The following is a 21,313-nucleotide window of genomic DNA, read 5'->3' as shown; positions in this document are numbered from 1 at the left end:
ATCAGCCTTCTGTGCCTGACGCGCACCGTCGACTTTTTGGGTCTAAGGCAAGAATACTCACGATGTTTTCCTTTACCGTAAGCTAATGTTAAATGCGCACATAGAAAGAAAATCCATTGGTGCACAGCCGGGGATCGAACCTACGACCTCAAGGATGAGAGTCGCACGCTGAAGCCACTTGGCCAACACTGCTCATGTCTTATATAAAAAACATAAAATAATGTCGAAGTTAAGTAATTTACAATTGGTGTCAAACCTTTGGTCCAAATATGGTCTACGCTATAAAGGCACCTTGCCTTATCTAAAATGATGACCTTCCCCTTGAAAGAATTACACGGCAGTGATCTATAACTTCTAGGAAGTTGATTAAACAGTTGTGTAGCCATGGCGTAACGATTTATACGTAAATTCTCAATTTAAATTGTATGCAAAAGCTTTTCCAACTTGCAACAACATCGCTCTTTAACATATAAACGGCAAATCAACTAAAAAGCGCATGGTAAGATGTATCGGGATGCGTTTCTCGGGTCGTATAAAGTTCGTAGGTAAAGAAACTTGTATATAAACCCTTTGCACTGACAAAATGCACATACAAGTGCTGCAACTGTTGACTTAGCTGTTGCAATCATCATGGTAAGAAAATTCAATTCGCAATTTATAATTTTCTGGATTTGTTGTGTTTTTATACTTTATGACCATTGACCATAAATATATGAAGTCTTGATTCATAAAAAAACATATGTGTGTACTTATGTACACGCGTTAGAAGTTACACTTCTTTGGAGTAACAAGATAAAAATATTTTTTTCTTTTAACTTCTTATAAAAAACTTTTATCTTTTCATTATTTTCTATAGGTATTTAATACAATACAAGTTTTATTAAAACGCATTATCTAGGTAAATAAACTTTATTTAATATGACAAAAAAATCTACGTAATCAAATAATAGGACCTTTTTTATTTTAAAATGCTGACTTTGCTAGCTTCAGGGTGTCGGTTTTTTGTGACGGTGTGCGCGCGCATCGTATAAATTTACTCTCATCGTTTTTCCCTAACGCACCAAAAGCAGTATAACTTCAAAATTCGGTATAAAAGTTTAGTTTTTTTTATATTTAAAATTCTATTGTCTTATTTTAATGTGTCCTTTCAATAATTATTTATTTGTGTTTGCTGCTAAACGCATAGTAGCTAAAATCAAAGGCTTTGCGTAACCACGTGGTTAATTTGCATGTAATAACCGGAAATAACACTTAAAATATTCTGCAAACCGTTTTAGGATTACTACCTAATTTATTTTCCAATTTGTACCACTCTTTAAATAGCTCGATTTATGGTTTCAATATAATCCGTGAATAATAAAATAAATATAATAAATGTATCAAATCATAAGTGGAATCTACACTACGAAGGTAGATAGCCTCGTGTCTTGGTCTCCTCTCTTCAGATTTATATATATAAATAAATATTTCTAATAAGTAAAGACCATACGATCTCTCAAAGGTCAGCAAAACACGCGCAAGTATTTTACGTTTTGACCGATAAAAAAATTTAGATTTTATTTCGTTATTGCGGAATATAGTAATATAGTCGCTGTTTTTCGAATCTAGAGATTAAATTTTTCGCAATATTATGTTCATCGTTCGAGGAAATGTTAATAAAGTATTGGGAAATAATTTGTATTTGTGATGCCTGTCTATCTTAAGGCTTAGGAGTCGCACATTTTATTAATAGGTTACAGCAAATTTGTTATAAAAATAATTAATGCAAATAATTGAGCACAGTACTTATTATGTGCAGTTTTTAAAAATCAGATTTTCCAAAAAAAATAAGTAATATCATTTCCGTTAACCATAAGATTAATCATAATTCTGTACCAAGAAATGCGTCAGATTTCTATCGTAATATCATAAAATCTTCGTCCTTCCACAGTTCACTGTCATTTCATTATATTCACATCACGTTTTGCATGTGAAGAGCTTATAATATTTACTTAAATATTTCACACTGTGATCTTTAAAAACATAATATTTATGTTTTATATAAATATTTTTTTTAATAATAAATGATATAAAGTCTATGGTAAATTTGGCCATTACCCTAAAAATCGTAGAACTGAATATAATATTTGTATACTATTCTTCTTATAGTATAACCAGCAAGTAAGATAGGCTTCATATTATTTATCTATAATTTATACATAGAACATAAATATTACAGTTATGTGGAAATTGTGTTGCTTAACACGCAACCAAAATATACGTAAAATTGATCTAGAAAATGTTACTAGAACTTCAATTTGTTTACAAAGTATTTTACGATCTTCAAACGGCGCTAGGAATAAATCATAAACAAAAATGAGTTTTTGACTTTTAGTTTAAGCAAATACATATATTTGATAAGCTCTCAGCTGAACATTGACACCCCAGAAGCTTGGCGTAAGTTTTTCCCACACCATTCGAAAGTTCATCTTACACACAATACGTGACCACAAAATAAGCGTGCGGTTAGCTTACGCGGGCGTTACATTGTTCAGAAATGACAACCTTCCGGCATTTGTATTTGTAATTCACATACTAAATGTTACACAATTATTACATTAGATCTTTCAGAGAACCAAACCTTTTAGATGACTGTTGTAATAACATCCAATGCCTGTCAAGCTAAGCAAGAGGATTATGTAATTCTATATATATTTATTTCCCTTACACGTTCAAATAATACCTAATAATTGTTAATTTCTTTGCTGCTTTCTTGTATGTAAATAATTATCATAAGAAATCTAGTATGTTTTAAACAAAAAATCTATAAAACTTATTGATTGCAATTAAAAGTCTGAAATAGCAGTTTGAAATATTTGAGTTTCTGTCTAATAAGGGGTAATAAGAATTAAGAGCATATCCTTTGTAACACATTTAGATTAAAAAATATATAAGCGTTGATTTTTAAACGCCTGTTACGAAAATTTTCGCTTCCTAAATGAATCATTGCTGCATATTTTAGACTAGGCGTTTTGTATCTTTAAGTATGGTAATACTAAGATTTTTTTCAGATCTCCTTTATATTTATATGCCTGATAGCTACTGCACTTGGTGCAACTGTACAATCCGGGACAGAACCAATCCCAATAATACGATTTGAAATTGATGGTCCCCACGTTGATGGATCCTATAAATGGCTGTGAGTACTTTAATTATATGTATTATAAATATTATAAGGTGACAGCGTTTCTAAGTAATGTTATTGAGAAATTATTATCACGTATTTCACAATTCAACGCGAGTTACGTAATATTAACTCCATTTTCGGCCACTGGTACATTGAAATGAATTGTTGAACTATTCATTTGTGAAGAAGAAGGATGGAAGTGCGAGTCAATGTGACTCAAAGGGTTCAAGAAAAGAGATTACCAATTCTTAAAAAAAGCATCACATGGTGTACGTATCAGGTGGGCCTACTTCCTGTTTGCCCCATCTAAAAAATTGTGTGCGTGTACTAGTGTACACACATAAGAAGTAAAACCTCTTTATGACTTTATTTTTTCGAAAAATGATCTACTGTGGGCAACTTTACAGAAATTGGTTAATTAAAGTAAAATAAGATAAAATTTAACAAAAGGATTTTATTATCATGGACATGAATACAACATTTTATCTTATTACTACTAATATTATTACAGAATTTCATTAATTGTAATAGAATTATTACTATCACTGTTATGGTTTTATATATTTTTGTTATTAATGGCTTCAAACCTGTTCGTATCAACTGTGGGAGGGACAAGAAAAATATGGCACGTAACGGAAAAATGTGACGTGTAACCGAAAAATGTGACAGTATTTTTTTTCCAACGCCGATAAAGAAGTTTCACTTCAAAAAATATTACTTCAAATAAAGGGATAATTTTCGAATCTAATTTTTGCCAGCTCATGCGCCATTGCGGACCTTTTAATATTGGTCTAAATATACGTCTTTCGTATCTAAGTGTAAACTCGTATACGTATCAAGTTTCCGATGCCTAGTAATACTTATTTCCGGCTAGAAAGTGCAACGTTAAATGTTAGACGTTAAAATGTATCTTATACAATTGTTGGTTTACGCTACTTCAAATATTGGGTAATGCCATGGTCTTTACATGTAAATTAAATTTTGATTGTCAAAGGAAAATTTAAGAAATATGTAGAAATCGTCAAAATGTGTTAATTTAATCATAAACGTGTCATGCAAATTATAATTAAAAGTTTATTTATTAACAGCCTACCCATCTCATCTAATATCACATACTAGCAATTAAATTGTTCAACTTTGACATTTTAGTGTTAAAAAGGAATGTTTGTTGCAATTATTAATCAAACAACTGTTTGAGTTCCCCTGTGCATACATTTCTACAAAGGTTTTTCTACTTTCTGTTTCTTAAATTTAATTAAGAGATACAACAAAAACTGAGGCATTGTATTATTCCCAATATTTTTGTCTTTATTTTTATATTTGGCAAGGGTGGATGTTTTTAAATACTTTGAAAATATAACCTAAGGTATAGTTAATTATAAACATATCTTTATTCGTTATATTTTTATTTTAATGACATAATATTAGGGCTCATAGGCAATTATATTTTACTTAGTCTAATATAGATAACTTTTTAGAAATATATCTTCGAACATTGGACACCCAATATTGGTCAAGCTCTACCGTGTTACGTCGATGTGTGAAGTAAACGCTCAGGCCGAGCTACGCTCGCCAAAACAGCCCGAGCTGAGCTGTAAAGGCCCTTAAGGCCAACAGCGAGATTCCGTAAAAAAGTGAAGTAAACACAATAATGATTGCATTTTATTCAAATTAAGATCGCAGAAAGTAGTAGTAGCTTTCGTAAATTTGATGAATAAAATATTTACCAACGATTGCAAGCGTTTATCTTAAGTAAATTTTGTTAATTGATTTAGAACAGTATAAATGCTAAATTGTATAATCATGTTCACAACCCATCCTCAATATTAGAATCCGAATAAAATCGCGGAAATAGAATTCTCATCAAGAAGTTATTTTTTCTGTATAACATCGTTTTCTCAAGTTTGTGTGTTTATTATATAATTAATCAATAAAATAGAAGGATTGCGTTGCAAACGAAACGATCCATCGTTTTACAGTTAAAATAAAGAACCTACAAATAATATTCACGGGGTCATCGAAACATTGCACTGTAGAGTAACAATGCTGAGCTAGGAGAAGCCTTGTAATTTAATTTAGGTGAATAATATTTTTATGATTAGGAAATATAATTATGTTCATAAATAAAATTAATTTCACGCCAAACACTTATACTTTTCCTTGACAGATATGAGACTGGAAATGAAATAAATGCCGAAGAATCTGGATATGTAAAGAACTTTGGAAAAGGTGAGGGAGAAGAAGTGCAAGTAGCGGAAGGCAAGTTCAGTTATAAATCACCAGATGGCACTCCCATAGTGCTTTCATACATCGCAGATGAGAATGGCTTTCAACCACAGGTGTGTAAATTTCTTAATCCTTTTAACGTAACGATCTTAGGGTTTTGTTGTAACACATTAACAACGTTCTCTTGACTGAGTATTAAGGATATATTTGCAAATTATTACATAACCCTAAAGGTTAATATAATTAAAAGTTAATTGGTTTTTAGTATTTGAAATTACTAGTTTCCTCAATCAATAAATTTTGCTATTTACTAAGTACTGATTGGTAGTGTTCTGTTGGATATTTTATATCTTGTAGTTATGGTCATTTGGCGCTTTATGTATTTTTGGTTACATTTTATTGTAATGAATGATATAAATGCAATAGAAAAATCGCATGGAACCGATAGCCGTTAGAAGATAACAGATGAAGCTTGAATGGCAGAGAATGTCATCTAAAGCATGGGGTTATATACCAACTTTTCACGGGTGCAAATCAAGCGTTGCATTAAATATGGCCGTTGTTACTTTCTTTCCTATAGACTAGTGTTTCCCAACGTGGGAGTACCTGTGGGGCGTAATTCTATTGTTAAGCGGGTCTATACAAAAATATTGAATAAAAATATTTTTTTACTTTTTCACTATGTTTAGAAAATTTACTTACTGTTGTTCGTTACCAATTTCGTAGTTATTTCTTCTTAAAAACTATAATTTGAGTATCTAATGTAAAAAATTTAATTATTTAAGTAAACATTTTCTATGTCCTATATTGGGAATAAGACTTTTAGACTGGCTCAGGTGGGAATCACTGCTCCAGACTACGGGCATAATTAAGCTTTGCGTTAATTTATAACGCTGACCGGTCAAAAAGCGTCGAGTTGCCGCGTGACATATACCAATTAATTATGTTGAACACTTCTTTAATTCTTGATATTACGTAAAAGATTTAAGTACAACGCTTTTTTATATGAAAAGATGGCATCATAAAGGTATTCCCTTCATACACCTGCCTTGACGACACACTAAAGGTCATGGAAAGAATTTATTTAATATGTATATAGAACATGTATAATTTTTTAATTTAAATTTATATCACGTTGCATATGTAAAAACATATTTACATAGGAATAGACGGTACGCTATAGTCTATTGTTATTAAATTACGTATAAAAATATATTTAATATTAGGAAGAACGTATTGGTATCATCCATACGAAAAAGTCATAATAAAATTATATAATATAGCGTGATTATGAAGGGTTTTGTGTTAAAAATATTTTTAAAATTCCGAAACTACAATGCTGTTTAACATGCTGTTTTACCTAGGTTTTGAGGGGACAATTTTATTATGATACTAGCGGACCCCACAGACTTCGTTCTGTCAAAAAGATTTCAAATGTGGCAGTTTTTTGTTCCTAACAATTTTATAGTCGGCGCAAAAAATTCTCATGAGGGTGATGGTTCTGCCATAACCCTGATGATAGGCCGATGTGTGAGGTTCAGCTCGGATGACCAAAGTATCTTCGCATCCACGAACTTTGCCCACTCTTCTGCGACGCACTAAACGCAACGCAAAAACCCCGACTGGGATGTCTGCTAGAGGGCTTCAAACTAAGAGGCGAACTTATTGTTAAAAACCTGATTGGAAAATAATCTAAAAAGAATAGTGGGAACCTAAAAGTGACAAATATTTAAAAATTGTGTGCCTCATTGATATATTTTCCTATTAGTATTTATTCAAATTATTTTGCTCAGATAGGGATATTAAATTAATAATTCAAAAATTAAATCCCTTTTTAACGCCATTTGTTAGACAGATTTTATGACGTGAAAACATATGCATTTTATATCGCATGCCGAAACTAAAATAAAATAAATAATATCGCGAAGCCAACCAAATTAAAAATCAGTACTAGTGATCTATAGCTCTCACATTTTTTGAGTATTCAATTTGGTCGGGTTCGCAATATTATTACTTGTTGTGTTTCGGAAAGCGACATTGCTTAGACAACAGTGCTTGTAATTTAATATGAACTTTATTGAATAGCAATAAAGTTCAAATTTACTCTACATTTTATTTACAAAACGTTTGTATGGGAAAAAGAAAAGGGCTGTTTTAGGGTTTTCACGGAAATTATTCGAATTTTTCTCGCCGTAAAAACGATCCTTAGACTTCATCGAACATTTAAAAAAAAATAATTGTTACAATTGTTCCAGGCGTTGTAGAGTTATGCGCTTACCCACATATTTTGCGATTCATTTTTATATTATAGATATCTCGAAACAATTGAAACTAGGAATCGCCACGTAAAAATTAATGTAACAAGCTGGACTGGAATGTCTATCAATCTTAAATCTAGTTTAAAGAGTTGTCAGACGACTTCTTTTTATACGAAATTTGACATATTTGACACCGCTAAAGACAAAACTGTGACTGGATGTACAAATTTGAATATAGACCTTGTTATTGCGTAATAAAAATAATATTAAACTCTCCTGAAACTTATAAAATGAAAATAAAAATTTCTTACTCAAAAGGTGTTGAGAGAAAAATATACTTTAAACTTTACAGCCTTATACGTTGACATTAATTCATTTCATTGCTTGCTTATATACGTATTCCAGCTTACGACAAATTATTAACAATTTTATTAAATAGTATATACTATATACTAAAACCATTATCATACATTAAATTAACACAGTTAAATATCGTAGGGTAATTTCTTGATAATATATTAATAACAGCAAAAGAAACGAATAATAAAAAATATTATTCTTTCAAATTTATTGACTTCAAAAGATTATGTTACCATATAACCTTGAGAGAACCTTTTGTACGTTTCATTGTACTTTATCAAATCAAAATCCGTAAGAGTTATAAATGTGTAAGTCTAATAAAACTGATAAATTTAATAATTTATCTCTTTGTAACAAATTGTGTTTACGATGTGGTTGAACAAAGATCAAAGACAGATTCATTGTCTTATTCATAAAAACTAAAGCAGTACAATTGGAGCAGTGTTGACCTAACAGATTCAGTCTGCGATTCTCATTCCTGTAGTCGTAGGATCCACGGCTGTGTAATAGTAATGGACTTTCTATATATGTGCGCATTGAACCATCGCTCGTACTCTGAAGAAATATATAGTGAGGAAATCGACAAGAGATAGACCTTAGATACAAAAGACCCTATTAGAAAAAAATATCAACAGGAAACAGATACAGAAATCTGAGGCCTAGACTTTTTATATCGGTATAATTACACCGTTTTAAAGTTCTCATCCCATTTCATTATAGCCTGAACACAATTGGACAGAAATAGTCGAAAGGTCGAGGAAGGCCGAAATCAATTAAGATTATAAAATAAATTGAAATTAAAAATGGCTTGTCAATATTAATATGCACTTTAAACCTTTCAACAATAAATTTAATAATATAATCTTATATTACAGTAAATTTACAATTCATTGTGCTCATAACCAACCGCTGATATCAATGATGTTTTATTACAGGTATAAATATGTCATATGAACAGCTTTACTTTCAAGGCACAAGGCACGTTAATTTATTAATATTTTTAGTGCATTTCAGAGATTCACTTGTCGATAGCTAAGTCATATATGTTTATAGAAAACTGCTAAGTATTATATGGCTATAACTTTAAAGACTTTATAGAAAATCTTAAATAAAACTTAACTAACAAAATAAAGAACTTTTTTACTACAAAAAGGCTACATGACGGCTAAATAATAAAATGAAAAATGAGCAATATATTGATATATGATTTGGGCGAGCTCGACGTCCAATCAGTTGACATTTGTGTCGCTGAAGCCACTAAGGCCAACACTGCACAAAATAATACTAGTTCATAGTACATAGTAATAATACGGACTATAAATTATATTTTAGGTAAGTGACCTTTGTTTTCACTATACAATGATGTATCGCTCGCGTAACGAACTTACATAAAGTGGCATTTGTTGATTATTACGTAGGCTGACTTTTATACGAAATCTTTGTGCTGGCTTCGCGTGGCTGTACATATTTTATATCTTATAACAGATCTCGGCCGCCGATTTGTGGCTGAGGTCTCCCCCCACCCGAGTACCTCAAAACAGCAGCTCATTATTGGATATAACCCGTCATCCTTGAGTTGCATGCTTTGCCCATTTCCGGTCGGCGTTAGCTCGCCAAAACAACCAAACTGAGTTGTCTAGCTCTTTGAGACCAACAGAGAGATTCCATAAAAAATTGCATTGGAAAACTTACACAGAGATCCATCTTAAGGGCGTATGAAATTCTTAAATGTTTTTAAAGGGTGAGTGGGGTTCGCTATCCCTCAGGGCCCTGTCAGCCCGGTCCGACATCCATGGTTCGCAGGGTCGAGCGAACTTAAAAAACTAATAGTCAAATTTTATGAAAGTGGTCCAGAAATTTTTGACTACGAGTTTTCTTTGATTTGATTGACTCAAATAGTTATGCGATGTTGCTAACTTAGAATTACGAATGAATATCTCAATCGAAATCTCTATAAATATTACTACTAGGCTTTTCGTATCGGGTTTTTTTAAACAGTAAACAGGTTGTATTAAGAAATACTCATAAAAAATTTAAGTATTGCGGGAATTAGCCTTTTGTCTTTTAGGTTTATTCTAAATGTATGACAACTTAATATTTTATTACTCAGCTTAACGTTTTATTCCTCCACAAATTTGTCAATCTTATCTTAAATAACTGGGTGTGGTGAGAACGACATACATTGCATACGAATGAAGCCTGAATCATGATTGCGTAAATATGTAAAGGAAGATCGCGTGAGTGTAGGCATACGCTTAGCCAATACATAAATGTCAGAAAATATCACCAACCTATGCCCTAATGGATTTTCCATTAAGGGTCTACCTCAGAATTAACAAGATTATACCTTACATTATGCGAGATAGAGTAGAAAACTTACAGAAAATACTTACTTATGCTAAACAGAAAATATTCTTATTGTGCAAATTCAATAGTTTCATTATAAAATGTGTTATGTAGAAATTATTGTCAAGTACAGTTAACATGTCAAAAGAAAGAGACTGGCGTGTGGGGTCTTGTTTAAACCTAAATCTTTCTTTCTTCTATAAACCGGTATAGAATAGGTAGCTTTGTTCCAGTTTAAAGGCATTCAATTCAAATATGTCGGGTAAATGGCGCTGCTACCAGCAGACATAATCGAAATAAAATGGCTGATGACAACAAACTTATTTATGACGTCAGTATTGCTGACGTAATGATCTTCAACAATTTATCGGCAGGTCCTATTTTTGTTAAAATTCAGGTCGTGCTTTCGAAACATTGATCAGGTTACCGTTTGTTGCTTTGTCAACAATCGGTCCCTGTTTCGCTATCTCTTTACTTTTCTGTGTCCTCCATCTTTCCTGTCGCTAGACGACAATATTCCTATCGTTCATTGCCAGTTCTTACCTCTTACTTTCTACCTACCCTTCTCCACGCGTAATCCTTTGCATATATTCCTGTACCATTATTTTAGGTGCCACCCTCGATCCAAATATGATATTCCAAAATATAGACATGCATCTAATATTATTGGGTAATAAAAAGGCATGACTGTTGTCGGTAGACCCTTAATGTTGACACTGATTTGGTGACATCGCGGTAATAATTAAGAGTTACGTCTTGCAATCCTATTAACTAACCCAACCGGTATTTTGAATTTAAAAAATTCTTGATGTCATAAATTTGTCTAATGCTATCATTTGGATTAGAAACAGTTATTCGCGTTGCGGAATTTTATTTTGCCTCACACAATCAACTATACGTAATAGTTTGAATATAGAATCTTTTTTAGATAGATTGCTTAGTAACAAACTAAAATAATATTTTCTAATTATCATTCCAGATTATATTACATTCATGGGTTCATATAAAAATGTTCATGGAAGTCGTGGAAGTCAATGATGAATTAAAGAAACCAAACTATTAACTTAATTGCCCAATTAGTTAGTGGCTATTTTAAGTCACCGGTAAAAAATTGTTATAGCTTCCGATTGGATGACTTAACCCGTAATTTCGTTCAAGAAACTCTGAGTAAAACTACATGATATATGACCAATTTTTCTTATAAAATATCTGTATGTCTTTTCAGGGGGACCACCTTCCCACCCCACCACCGATCCCACCAGAAATACAGAAGGCACTAGAGTACCTAAAAACCTTACCTCCAACGGCAGCTGCTAGTAACTCACAAGGACAGTTCCAGGCATCTCCTTCCAAGAATAGGAGGCCCTAAACCAGACAGAACTTCGCAAACATTAGTTAAGGATTGCCACTGTATATAAACATAATCACCAATCAATTAAATATATCTTTTTGAAAATGCGTATATTATTCATTAATCATAAAATATGACCTTGTGTTTACTATTCTATTGATTTTCTATGAATAGTAATGGCTGATTTTATAGCCTTTAGGCAATTTTTATTAGATGCTATTTCGAAATTTAAATACGAATATCTGTGTCTAATGCTATATTTTTGATTAAGCGATTGAGCTGGAAATCGGCTTACATACAGAGGTTATTCCTATTATTAATTGTAAGTCCTATTAATTATCAAATACGTGGGTAACACTGAAAACGTTTAGAACTGGCCAGTTAGAAACGTTGCTAATGAAAACTTTTTTGAATTTAAATTTCATAACTCTTTGGTAACCTAATGTAGTATATTGCATTCAATTGTCATTTGCTTTTGTGAATTGGCGGCAAATCTAAAACTCTTGTTACACGTGAAAATGAACTTAACGCGAGAATATTTTCGGTCAATGATTTACTATGACTTTCGTTGTGGGCTTACTCAACAACAAAGCTATCATAGTCTGCGTTGGTATGGTATTGGTATGAGTCAAGTTCAATGAATATTACACGAATATATAGGCGTCAGGAAGCTTTGTACCAGATGAAGTCCCCATACTTTAACGACGACCAGACACACCTTCGCATGGTGTCGCCAAATGTTAGATAAATTCAACGGCGGTCAAATCATCACAGGTGATGAAAGCTATCCAGCTTTCAATATCTATATATCCATATTGCTACAATCCCGAAACCAAAAGACAATCAGCTCACTGGGTGTTTACTTTCGAGAATCGGAAGGAGGAAGTCAAGGAAAAAAGATGTTTGCCTCATTCTTTGGTCGGAAAGGTCATTTTGCGACAGTTCTGCCAGAAGATGGAAGGACAGTTACTGCAGAATGGTATGTCAATCGCTGTTTGCCTGTTGTCTTGGACAAAAATCGACAGCAGCTCCCTCGAAGCAGGATCCTCCTTCACCACAACAATTCTTCAGCGCACTCCGCAAACCGGACTGTTGAATATTTGACTATGGCAGGTGTCGAGATAATGAGTCATCTGCCATACAGTCCTGACCAGGCGCCCTGCGACTTTCATTTATTCCCAAGAACTAAAGCTAAAATTCGAGGCATTGGCTTTACGAACCCTGAAGATGCGGTGAAAGCGTACGAAAATGCCATAGAAGATACCTCTGAGGAAGAATGGGCCCATTGCTTTTCTCAGTGGTCACATCGTCGTATTGGATGGCAATACGACGATGTGTAGAGAGGAACGGAGGTTACTTCGAAAAACAATAAAAGTATTACCAACTTTCTACATTAAGGCGTATTTCAATTTCTAAACATTTTCAGTGTTACCTACATATAAAAATCTAGTGGCAGGCTTTTGTTTGGATATTAATTTTTCTTTCCATACATTAGTATAGATGTCACCAGATATAGCTTTCCACTGAAGTCCTAGAAATCAGTATTGTCCTTACTTAAAACTGTAAGGACAACACGGATTTCTAAGTATAATTTTTACCATACTCCATGTAACGGTTATCACTGTTGATTTTTTTTATAAAAGCAGAGCAGTATTACAACAGAAATAAGTTTAATTATAAAACATAAAGAGTTTTCTTTACATAGTATGCTAAGGCAAGACAAGACAACTTGTAAGGTGTCAGATATATTCTTAATCTAAGACTTAGGTGCTTTAAAACAAGAGCGTACCAATTCTAAAAGACCGGCAACGTACTTGCGAGCCATCTGACAATGTGAGTGTCCATGGTCTTCGATATCACTTAACATCAAGTGAGCCTCCTGCCCTTTTGCCTCCTATAACGTAAAAAAATCCCTTTAGTATAGGATATTATTATGCTGTTTTAAATATTACATTTGAAAAAAAAAACATTATATAAATTATGGATTTAAATGAATAAACTATAACTATAGCATTCAACTCAGGTGTCATGCTTCTCTGGTTGTCCATAAAATGTAGTTTCTGACTTTAACGACTCTTGATTTGGGAACCAGTACAAAATGCAGTTTAGATTTATTTTTAAATATTTTCGTTCATAAGTTTACATAGTTACCATGAGATTATATAAATTTTGTAATATGTTTTGACAATAACAACACGGTAGTAAATTTGCAGTCCTCTTCGATTATATTCATTTACACATAAGATCAGGTACATCCCACTGTCTACTATCATTTGAAAACTCTTACAAGTAAAATTTAAACGCATATAAAGTTGGATGACCACAAATAAGGACAAGATAAAACGGACGGTGGCAAATGAATGCTTCTCTAAGTAAAGTTGCCTTTTGTGAACCAAAACATAATAATAATTTATAAAGTAGGTATACAATTAATCATCTATTCAAATTATAATGTCAATATACTGCAATCGGTAATCAGACAAGAATACTTTAAGATATTGCCACCACATATTTGAATCAATACAGAAGAAAGCAAATAAATAAGAAACTAAATTTATTCGTAACTATAAGAAATATACAGTATTTACAATTCTCTTAACTTATAAATAATAAAATAATTAATAAAGACATAACAAATTTAAAAAGTTTCTGTGACTGTGTACCTTTCAGAAACTTACCTTTTGATATATTATGATTTTATTTCTTATACCATATTATGTAAATATACTCTAAAGAACTTTTAACATCCAAGGCTGCCATTTGTGAAGTAAGGACAGCTTAATAAGTAGGCTGTCGCTCGGGTGAATTGCTAATTACAACCTATGTATAACAAGATAGACTAGGGATAGGATTATCAAACTTTGTTTTTTTTATAAAGAATCCAACAACATCCACCAACATATGAATGTCGAGGCTATTCAACTTGATACCACAGGCCTAGTGAGGAGATTGAGAAGGACCGTACTAATTTATAAATTAGTCAGAGTTTACGTGAGATGCTAAACAGTGGAAAGTGGAAAGATAGAACACAATAACAGAGTGTTTTTCCTTAATACTGTCAGTAGTGTATGGGACACTTTCTTATGTTAATAATACTTTTTAGTGAATTCGGTTAGTTTTTTAATTCCTTATTAGTTTTAAGTTAGGCTACATCGTTGTTAAATTGTGTCTACAGTATTGGGCAGAGACAATTTATAAAAAAGAAAAATAATACTAACAGTAAAGTAAGTGGTAAAAATAGTAAAAATAGGAAGTCATCATGCCATGTGAAAAAATATAGAACTTATCCCGTTCAGAAACAATGTAGAGAAGAATTAAAAACAGTGCAGGACGCACACGTTTTTAAATCGGAATGAAAGTACCTTATATGTTACTATACCGTGTTTGACACTAGCTTCAATTCTGATCCCTGCAGTCGTATGTTTGAATTAAAATTTTAATAATTAAATATAAATATAATATTGACCACCTTTGGACTTGAATTAACTTTCTGTCTATATGTGCATTTAGATTTTAGCCCGTAGAATAGAAAAATAAATAAAAGTGGTTGTTGCGACACTGGATTTTTTAGTAGGGTATATTTTTTTTTAATAAAAATGGCAGACAAGAACCGTAATATAAGTTAACTTGTACTGGTTGATGTAATCTTAATTTAACATAAATACATAAGTAGCTTTATTAAGATCATTTTAGAAAAGCAATTCTCTTAACAATCGTAACGCGTGAGTCGTGATCAAATAATTGGACATTACAGTATGCGAATTTTCGAACGTTTATGTATTGAATAATATAAATTAAGAATATCATAGATGCATCTTCATGGATACGAATATGTTAAAATGGGTTTTTAGTTGATTCATAGTACAGACATTTCGCGATTGATTTTATTTAGTTATAATTGTTTTTAATGTAGCTATTTTCAACGTCTTTTACATGACGTTGATTACTTTTTACATTCATCATGTTCTTAATGAAATAAAGCTCTATCGATATATTTTCTAAGCACTGTAATATTAGCCCTACAAAAATAACAGACGTGGTAATACATCTTTTTCTTTTATTTATTTTTTGTAACCAAGGGAAAATGGGCAGAAGGCACATCTGATGTTAAGCGATACCGCCGCCAAGGTACACTTATTTAGCCAGATGGCACGCAAGTGCGTTGCCGGCTTTTTAAGAACAACACACTTAAAAAGTTAAAGTGGAAATGAGTAGGTCACATTGCTCGCGTTTGTGATGACAGATGGATCAAAAATATCCTTACCCATGACCACCAGACAGCTGGGGAGACGACATAGACGAGATAGCAAGAAAATATTGAAAAAGTAGTGAAGATAAGCGACAAGTTGAAGAAGTTGGAGGTGGCCTTCACTCCGTCGAAGGTCGTCTTACTTATATTTAATACAATAATAACATAAACCTATTAAAATCCTTAAACACTATATTTTATATTGTACTCGAATAAAACCTTTATTTATTTTTTTAGTTTTAATTTATTTAAAATTAAAATAAATCAATGGCGCTACAACCTTTTTAGGTCTGGGCCTAAGATTTCTGTATCTGTTTTATGATCATTTGTTAATTGAATAGGCAAGTAGGTGATCAGCCTCTTGTGCCTGACGCACGCCGTCAACTTTTTGGGTCTAAGGCAAGCCGGTTTCCTCACGATGTTTTCCTTCACCGTTCGAGCTAATGTTAAATACGCACATAGTAAGAAAATCCATTGGTGCACAGCCGGGTATCGAACCTACGGCCTCAGGGATGAGAGACGCACGCTGAAGCCACTAGGCCAACACTGCTCGTAAAATTTAATTTATTTATTATAATTTATTTGTCGTGTGGTGCCCTAGTGAATCTTTCTGTCGGAACACTTCAACGAGATAAGACTGTAAATGAATACCTGCGATTGTTTTTGTCGAAATTTTTGACAGTTACGAATGTTAAACATTAATTTAATTGAGTCTTCAAACGCACAACCTCAGTATTGGGTAACGCACCCTCTGAATCATTTACAATCTCTGTATTAATTTTGAAAGATTATCAAAAATTTGCTAAACGCTTATTTGCGTGACCGTAAATCATGTAAACAGTATCTTATAAAGATTATTTCAAAGGTTAATGATCTTCACGCAATAATAATTTAACACCTAATCTGAATAGCTTAACCAGCTTTACAAACATAGCAAAAGCTTAGATAATATTAGGTCCTTACATAAGAAATTACCGTTTTGTTGACTCGTGCATTTGTTTTTCGAAAGCCACGATTAATTTCATTTTCCCGTTTAATTTTCTCTGCGTCCCTCTATTTATAAAATGGAAAACATGAAATATCGCGTTTTTGTTTTAGCTACAGGCTGCGGTGTTAGTGATAAAACTGTTTTAATTCACTTGAAGCAAATTGGGAAGATTAAATAGCTTGAAAGGTGGGTACCTCACGAATTCACTGAAAGCAAACCGGCAAACGCGCGTCGACTGCTGCGTTAAATTACTGAACCGGCACAATAATGAAGGTATTTTAAACCAAATCATTACCTGTGATGAAAAATGGATTCTTTACGATAATCGGAAGCGCTCAGCGCAATGGTTAGATCCTGGCCAGCCAGCCAAATCCTGCCCCGAGCGAAAATTAACCCCAAAAAAGTTACTTGTAAGCGTTTGGTGGACTAGTGCCGGTATTGTTCATTGCAGTTTTCTCAAATCTAGCCAGACTATTACGGCTGATGTCTATTGTCAGCAATTGCAAACCATGATGGAAAAGCTAGCGGCTAAACAACCTAGGCTGGTCAATCGCCCCACGCCACTGCTACTTCACGACAACGCTAGACCACACACTGCACAACAGACGGCTACCAAATTAGAAGAGCTTCAATTGGAATGTCTAAGACATCCTCCGTACTCCCCGGACCTTGCTCCAACAGATTACCATTTTTTTCGAAATTTGGACAACTTCTTGCAAGGGAAAAAAAATTACTCTGATGGGGCAGTCCAAATCGCCTTCACAGATTTTATTGATTCACGTCCGACGATGTTTTTTTTAGTAAAGGGATCAATGGACTACCTATGAGATGGAAAAAAGTGCATAGAAAACAATGGTTCATACTTTGATTAATTAAATATATTATATTTAAAAATATTCGACTTTTTGTTCCTCCCATACAAAACGCCAATTTCATATGTAAGGACCTAATATAATACAGTAAAAATTATTAAACTCAGCTTCGGTTCGGCCAGCTTCCTCCACTGCTGTGCTGTATATGCTGATCTATGTATATTCGTCTATTTTTTCCTCGTCTTTTATTGTTACATTTCTTGTTTGTATGTGTACCTATTTTGTTTTTACTCCACTTGCCTGATTCACGTAGCGTATGGCCTGGCCTATATTCACCTGTAAAGCTCAGCTGTAAAGGCCAACAGTGAGATTCTATTAAAAAAACTCACTTGTATGATACATCTCCGTTATATAATAAAACTGTATAAAAAGGGTTCACTTAAAATAAACAGTTTACGATGGGAAAACAAAATAATTAAGAACTTTTCTATTACATACAAAAAAACAACTTACGGACGAATGAATAAAATGTTTTCTATAATATGTTTGAGTCATTATATACCTAGATTGCCTCATGTGTGACGTGCTCTTTAGATTAACACGAATCATAATTAAGGTCTATCATTGTGAAGTTTGATAAATTGGATCCTTTTGCTGCCTTCGTTGGGATAAAGGGGTCAATTTATGAATTAGTCAATTATAGGAAGATGTCGATCGCCAGCTCAAGTCATCAATCTAAGTTTCTTGCACATATTCTGCCTTTAGTCTGTTAAATGCCAACTTTTAGTATCGCTCGAAGTAAATGTCTTATCCTAGCGGCGCGTGATTCTCAATACTGGGGACTTTAGGTTCGAGCTCCAGCTGCCAAATTTATATTTCTATATGCGCAAATAATAAGTACTGAAAAGGAATACATCGTGAAAACAGTCAGTTACAGAGCAGAAAGCTTACTTTCCTATACAACAGGTATTTTCATCTCAGGCTGTACCAAAAAAATATTTAATTATAGTAGTCGTTTTACAGTTAGACTATTTAATATTTTTTCGAGATATAAAAAAAAACCAGTTGAGGATGACGGCTCTGCACGTCGAGAGCATACAACGTCTATGGCGAGAAATCGTTGAGGTGATTGCTACCGCAGCTAATAAATGTACAGGTCAGTTATTAGATAGCCTAACGTTAACCAACATAAAAAGTTAACTGAAAAACTACTTGTATATGCATTTGTCGCGCTCCTTAACACGACTGCTAAGTTGCAATAACCCAAACCATAGTGGTTTTCTAATTCAACATATATTATTATAGTAAAAACATCAGTGGCGCTACAACCTTTTTAGGTTTAGACCTTAGATTTCTGTATCTGTTTCATGATCATTTTATAATCTAATAAGCAAGTAGGTGATCAGCCTCCTGCATCGACGCTGTCAACTTTTTGGGTCTAAGGCAAGCCGGTTTTCTCACGATGTCTTCACATTGAAAGAAAGTCCATTGGTGAACAGCCGGGGATCGAACCTACGACATCAAGGAAGACAGTCGCATGCAGAAGCCAATAGGCCAACACTGCTCTCTATTATATTAGTATTAGGGTTTTTGGTTACTATATATACCTACATATTAATCACTTATAACAAAATGCGATCAATATATAATAGCAGTAATCAATCATAATAAACGGTTAAATTTTGGTATCTATTAATAAAACAATAACAAAGGTCACGGATCCAATCACAATTACTTATGAATGGAGTTTGAATAATAATAGACTTATTTTATAAGTTAAGCAGGACACGGAAATAAACAATTTACTTTGTTTTGACTATATTTATGCCTTTTGTTTTATTTGAAATAAATATAAAAGCTAGTATTATGTTTTATTCTTGGAAATAAAATGTACGATACGTTAATTATTTACAACAGTCGCAGAAGTGTATCGGATACGCACTGTTTGGTAGCTTTGTTTTTGAATTGATTGTAAGAATAAATTAGAATATACTATTGATTTAAATATTCGTTAATGTTTCATAATTTATATATTATAGTTGAATCTGAAACATGTAATTTCGAAAAAAAAATATATTTTCATATTCGGTTCGATCCACGGATGAACTTTATTTCTATGTCGGTAATAAAAATAAAGTTTAACATTCGCACGAACAGGAAAGGAAAATATCGTGAGGAAACAAAATGCGTCTAACCCAAAAAGTCGACGGCGGCTCAAAGAAGGCTGATCATCTACTTGCCTATTAGATTGAAAAATGATCATGATCCTGAAACAGATACAGAAATCTTCGGCCAAGATCTAAAGAGTACAAACAATAGTCTAGAAACCAGAATTGTTAGCGTTTTTAAGCAATTAATCCATTGTTTAAAACTAGTCATACAAGTTCCCAAGAGCAATATTAACATAGTAGTTTTAGCGTCCGAACCTCATCCCTAAGGTCGTAGGTTCGATCCCAGGCTGTGCACCAATGGACTTATATGCGCACTTGCCATAGACCCAAAAAGTCAGGCATAGGAGACTGTTCAGCTACTTGTCTATTTGATTGACAAATGAAAATGAAACAGAAATCTGAGGCCCAGGCCTAAAAAGGTTGTAGTACCACTGATTCATACAATTTCACAAAGATTTCGTATGTTTCTTTTCCTACCAATAAAACTTAATCAAGCTTTAGCCATTGTCAGAGCTTTATTATATCATAAAAGTCTACAAATATGGGGAAGCAATCAATTTATCCCAAATACGTCTTAACTGATTCGTGTTGAAGGCGTAAAAATTAATTACTGAATTAATTAATGATTCGTAAAGTAGATTTACTATATACGAACAGTTGTAAGAATTGCACCACGAGGAAATGTAAAATGCACTTTTAATACAATGCAGACAAAGATAAACGTTAAATAATCACAGGCAAAGTTAATATATTTGCACGTCACGTGCACAGATAATATATATTTAATTAAACATCAGGTTATTACTTATCCGTTATTTCATACTGATTTAAATTGTCATGTAATAACATCTTTATTTGAAAGCATATTATTTCATTTCATTTGTCCCTCCTTTCCTAAGAACGCGTTATTATATATCAATCGATGCTCTCCATTTTAAAATCGATTTTCGTTTAGTTTTTGTTTTGTTTAATTATCTGTTCGTGTATGCCTATAAATGCTTGTCACATTATATCAGTGTGCCGAGAGTTATATTATATATAATTGTATCCAACGAAATCATTACCTCGGAAAATAGGCAAATAACAGCCCTCTGGCAATGAGAGCTATGACTTAACATCACATCAGCCCCATCATCGTTCGGCTCCTGTTCAATAAAAAAAACAGTCATTATTTAATTGAGGTAGAAGGTATATTTTCTATGACTGCATATTTATACTACAATGCGCTTCTTCCAGAAAATGTAAGTCAATTCAGGGCATTACGAATATAACATCAAAGTACTAAATTATTTATAAACGGACATAATATCTTAACGTATTATGTCATATGGCAACGCATAGCGATCTTGCTGTTGGCCAAATCGGAATCACACAGGAAACAACATT

The 21,313-nt window shown here is 33.0% G+C and overlaps 1 protein-coding gene across 1 annotated transcript; it reads left to right on the top strand.

Annotated features, from left to right (window-relative positions):
* Nucleotides 1-612: 612 nt before the first annotated feature.
* LOC123707268 (endocuticle structural glycoprotein ABD-4-like) lies at nucleotides 613-11,759 on the top strand. The gene is made up of 4 exons (XM_045657169.1): nucleotides 613-633; nucleotides 3,051-3,178; nucleotides 5,334-5,505; nucleotides 11,582-11,759. Exons 1-4 carry the CDS (start codon nucleotides 631-633, stop codon nucleotides 11,723-11,725), a joined length of 447 nt encoding a protein of 148 aa, XP_045513125.1. The 5' UTR covers nucleotides 613-630; the 3' UTR covers nucleotides 11,726-11,759.
* The last annotated feature ends 9,554 nt before the right edge of the window (nucleotides 11,760-21,313 follow it).

Source organism: Pieris brassicae, chromosome 3 (genome assembly GCF_905147105.1).
Source record: "Pieris brassicae chromosome 3, ilPieBrab1.1, whole genome shotgun sequence".
Taxonomy (NCBI): Eukaryota; Metazoa; Arthropoda; class Insecta; order Lepidoptera; family Pieridae; genus Pieris; species Pieris brassicae.
Note: the sequence above shows the minus strand (reverse complement) of the source record. Positions and strands in the feature narration are given on the sequence as shown.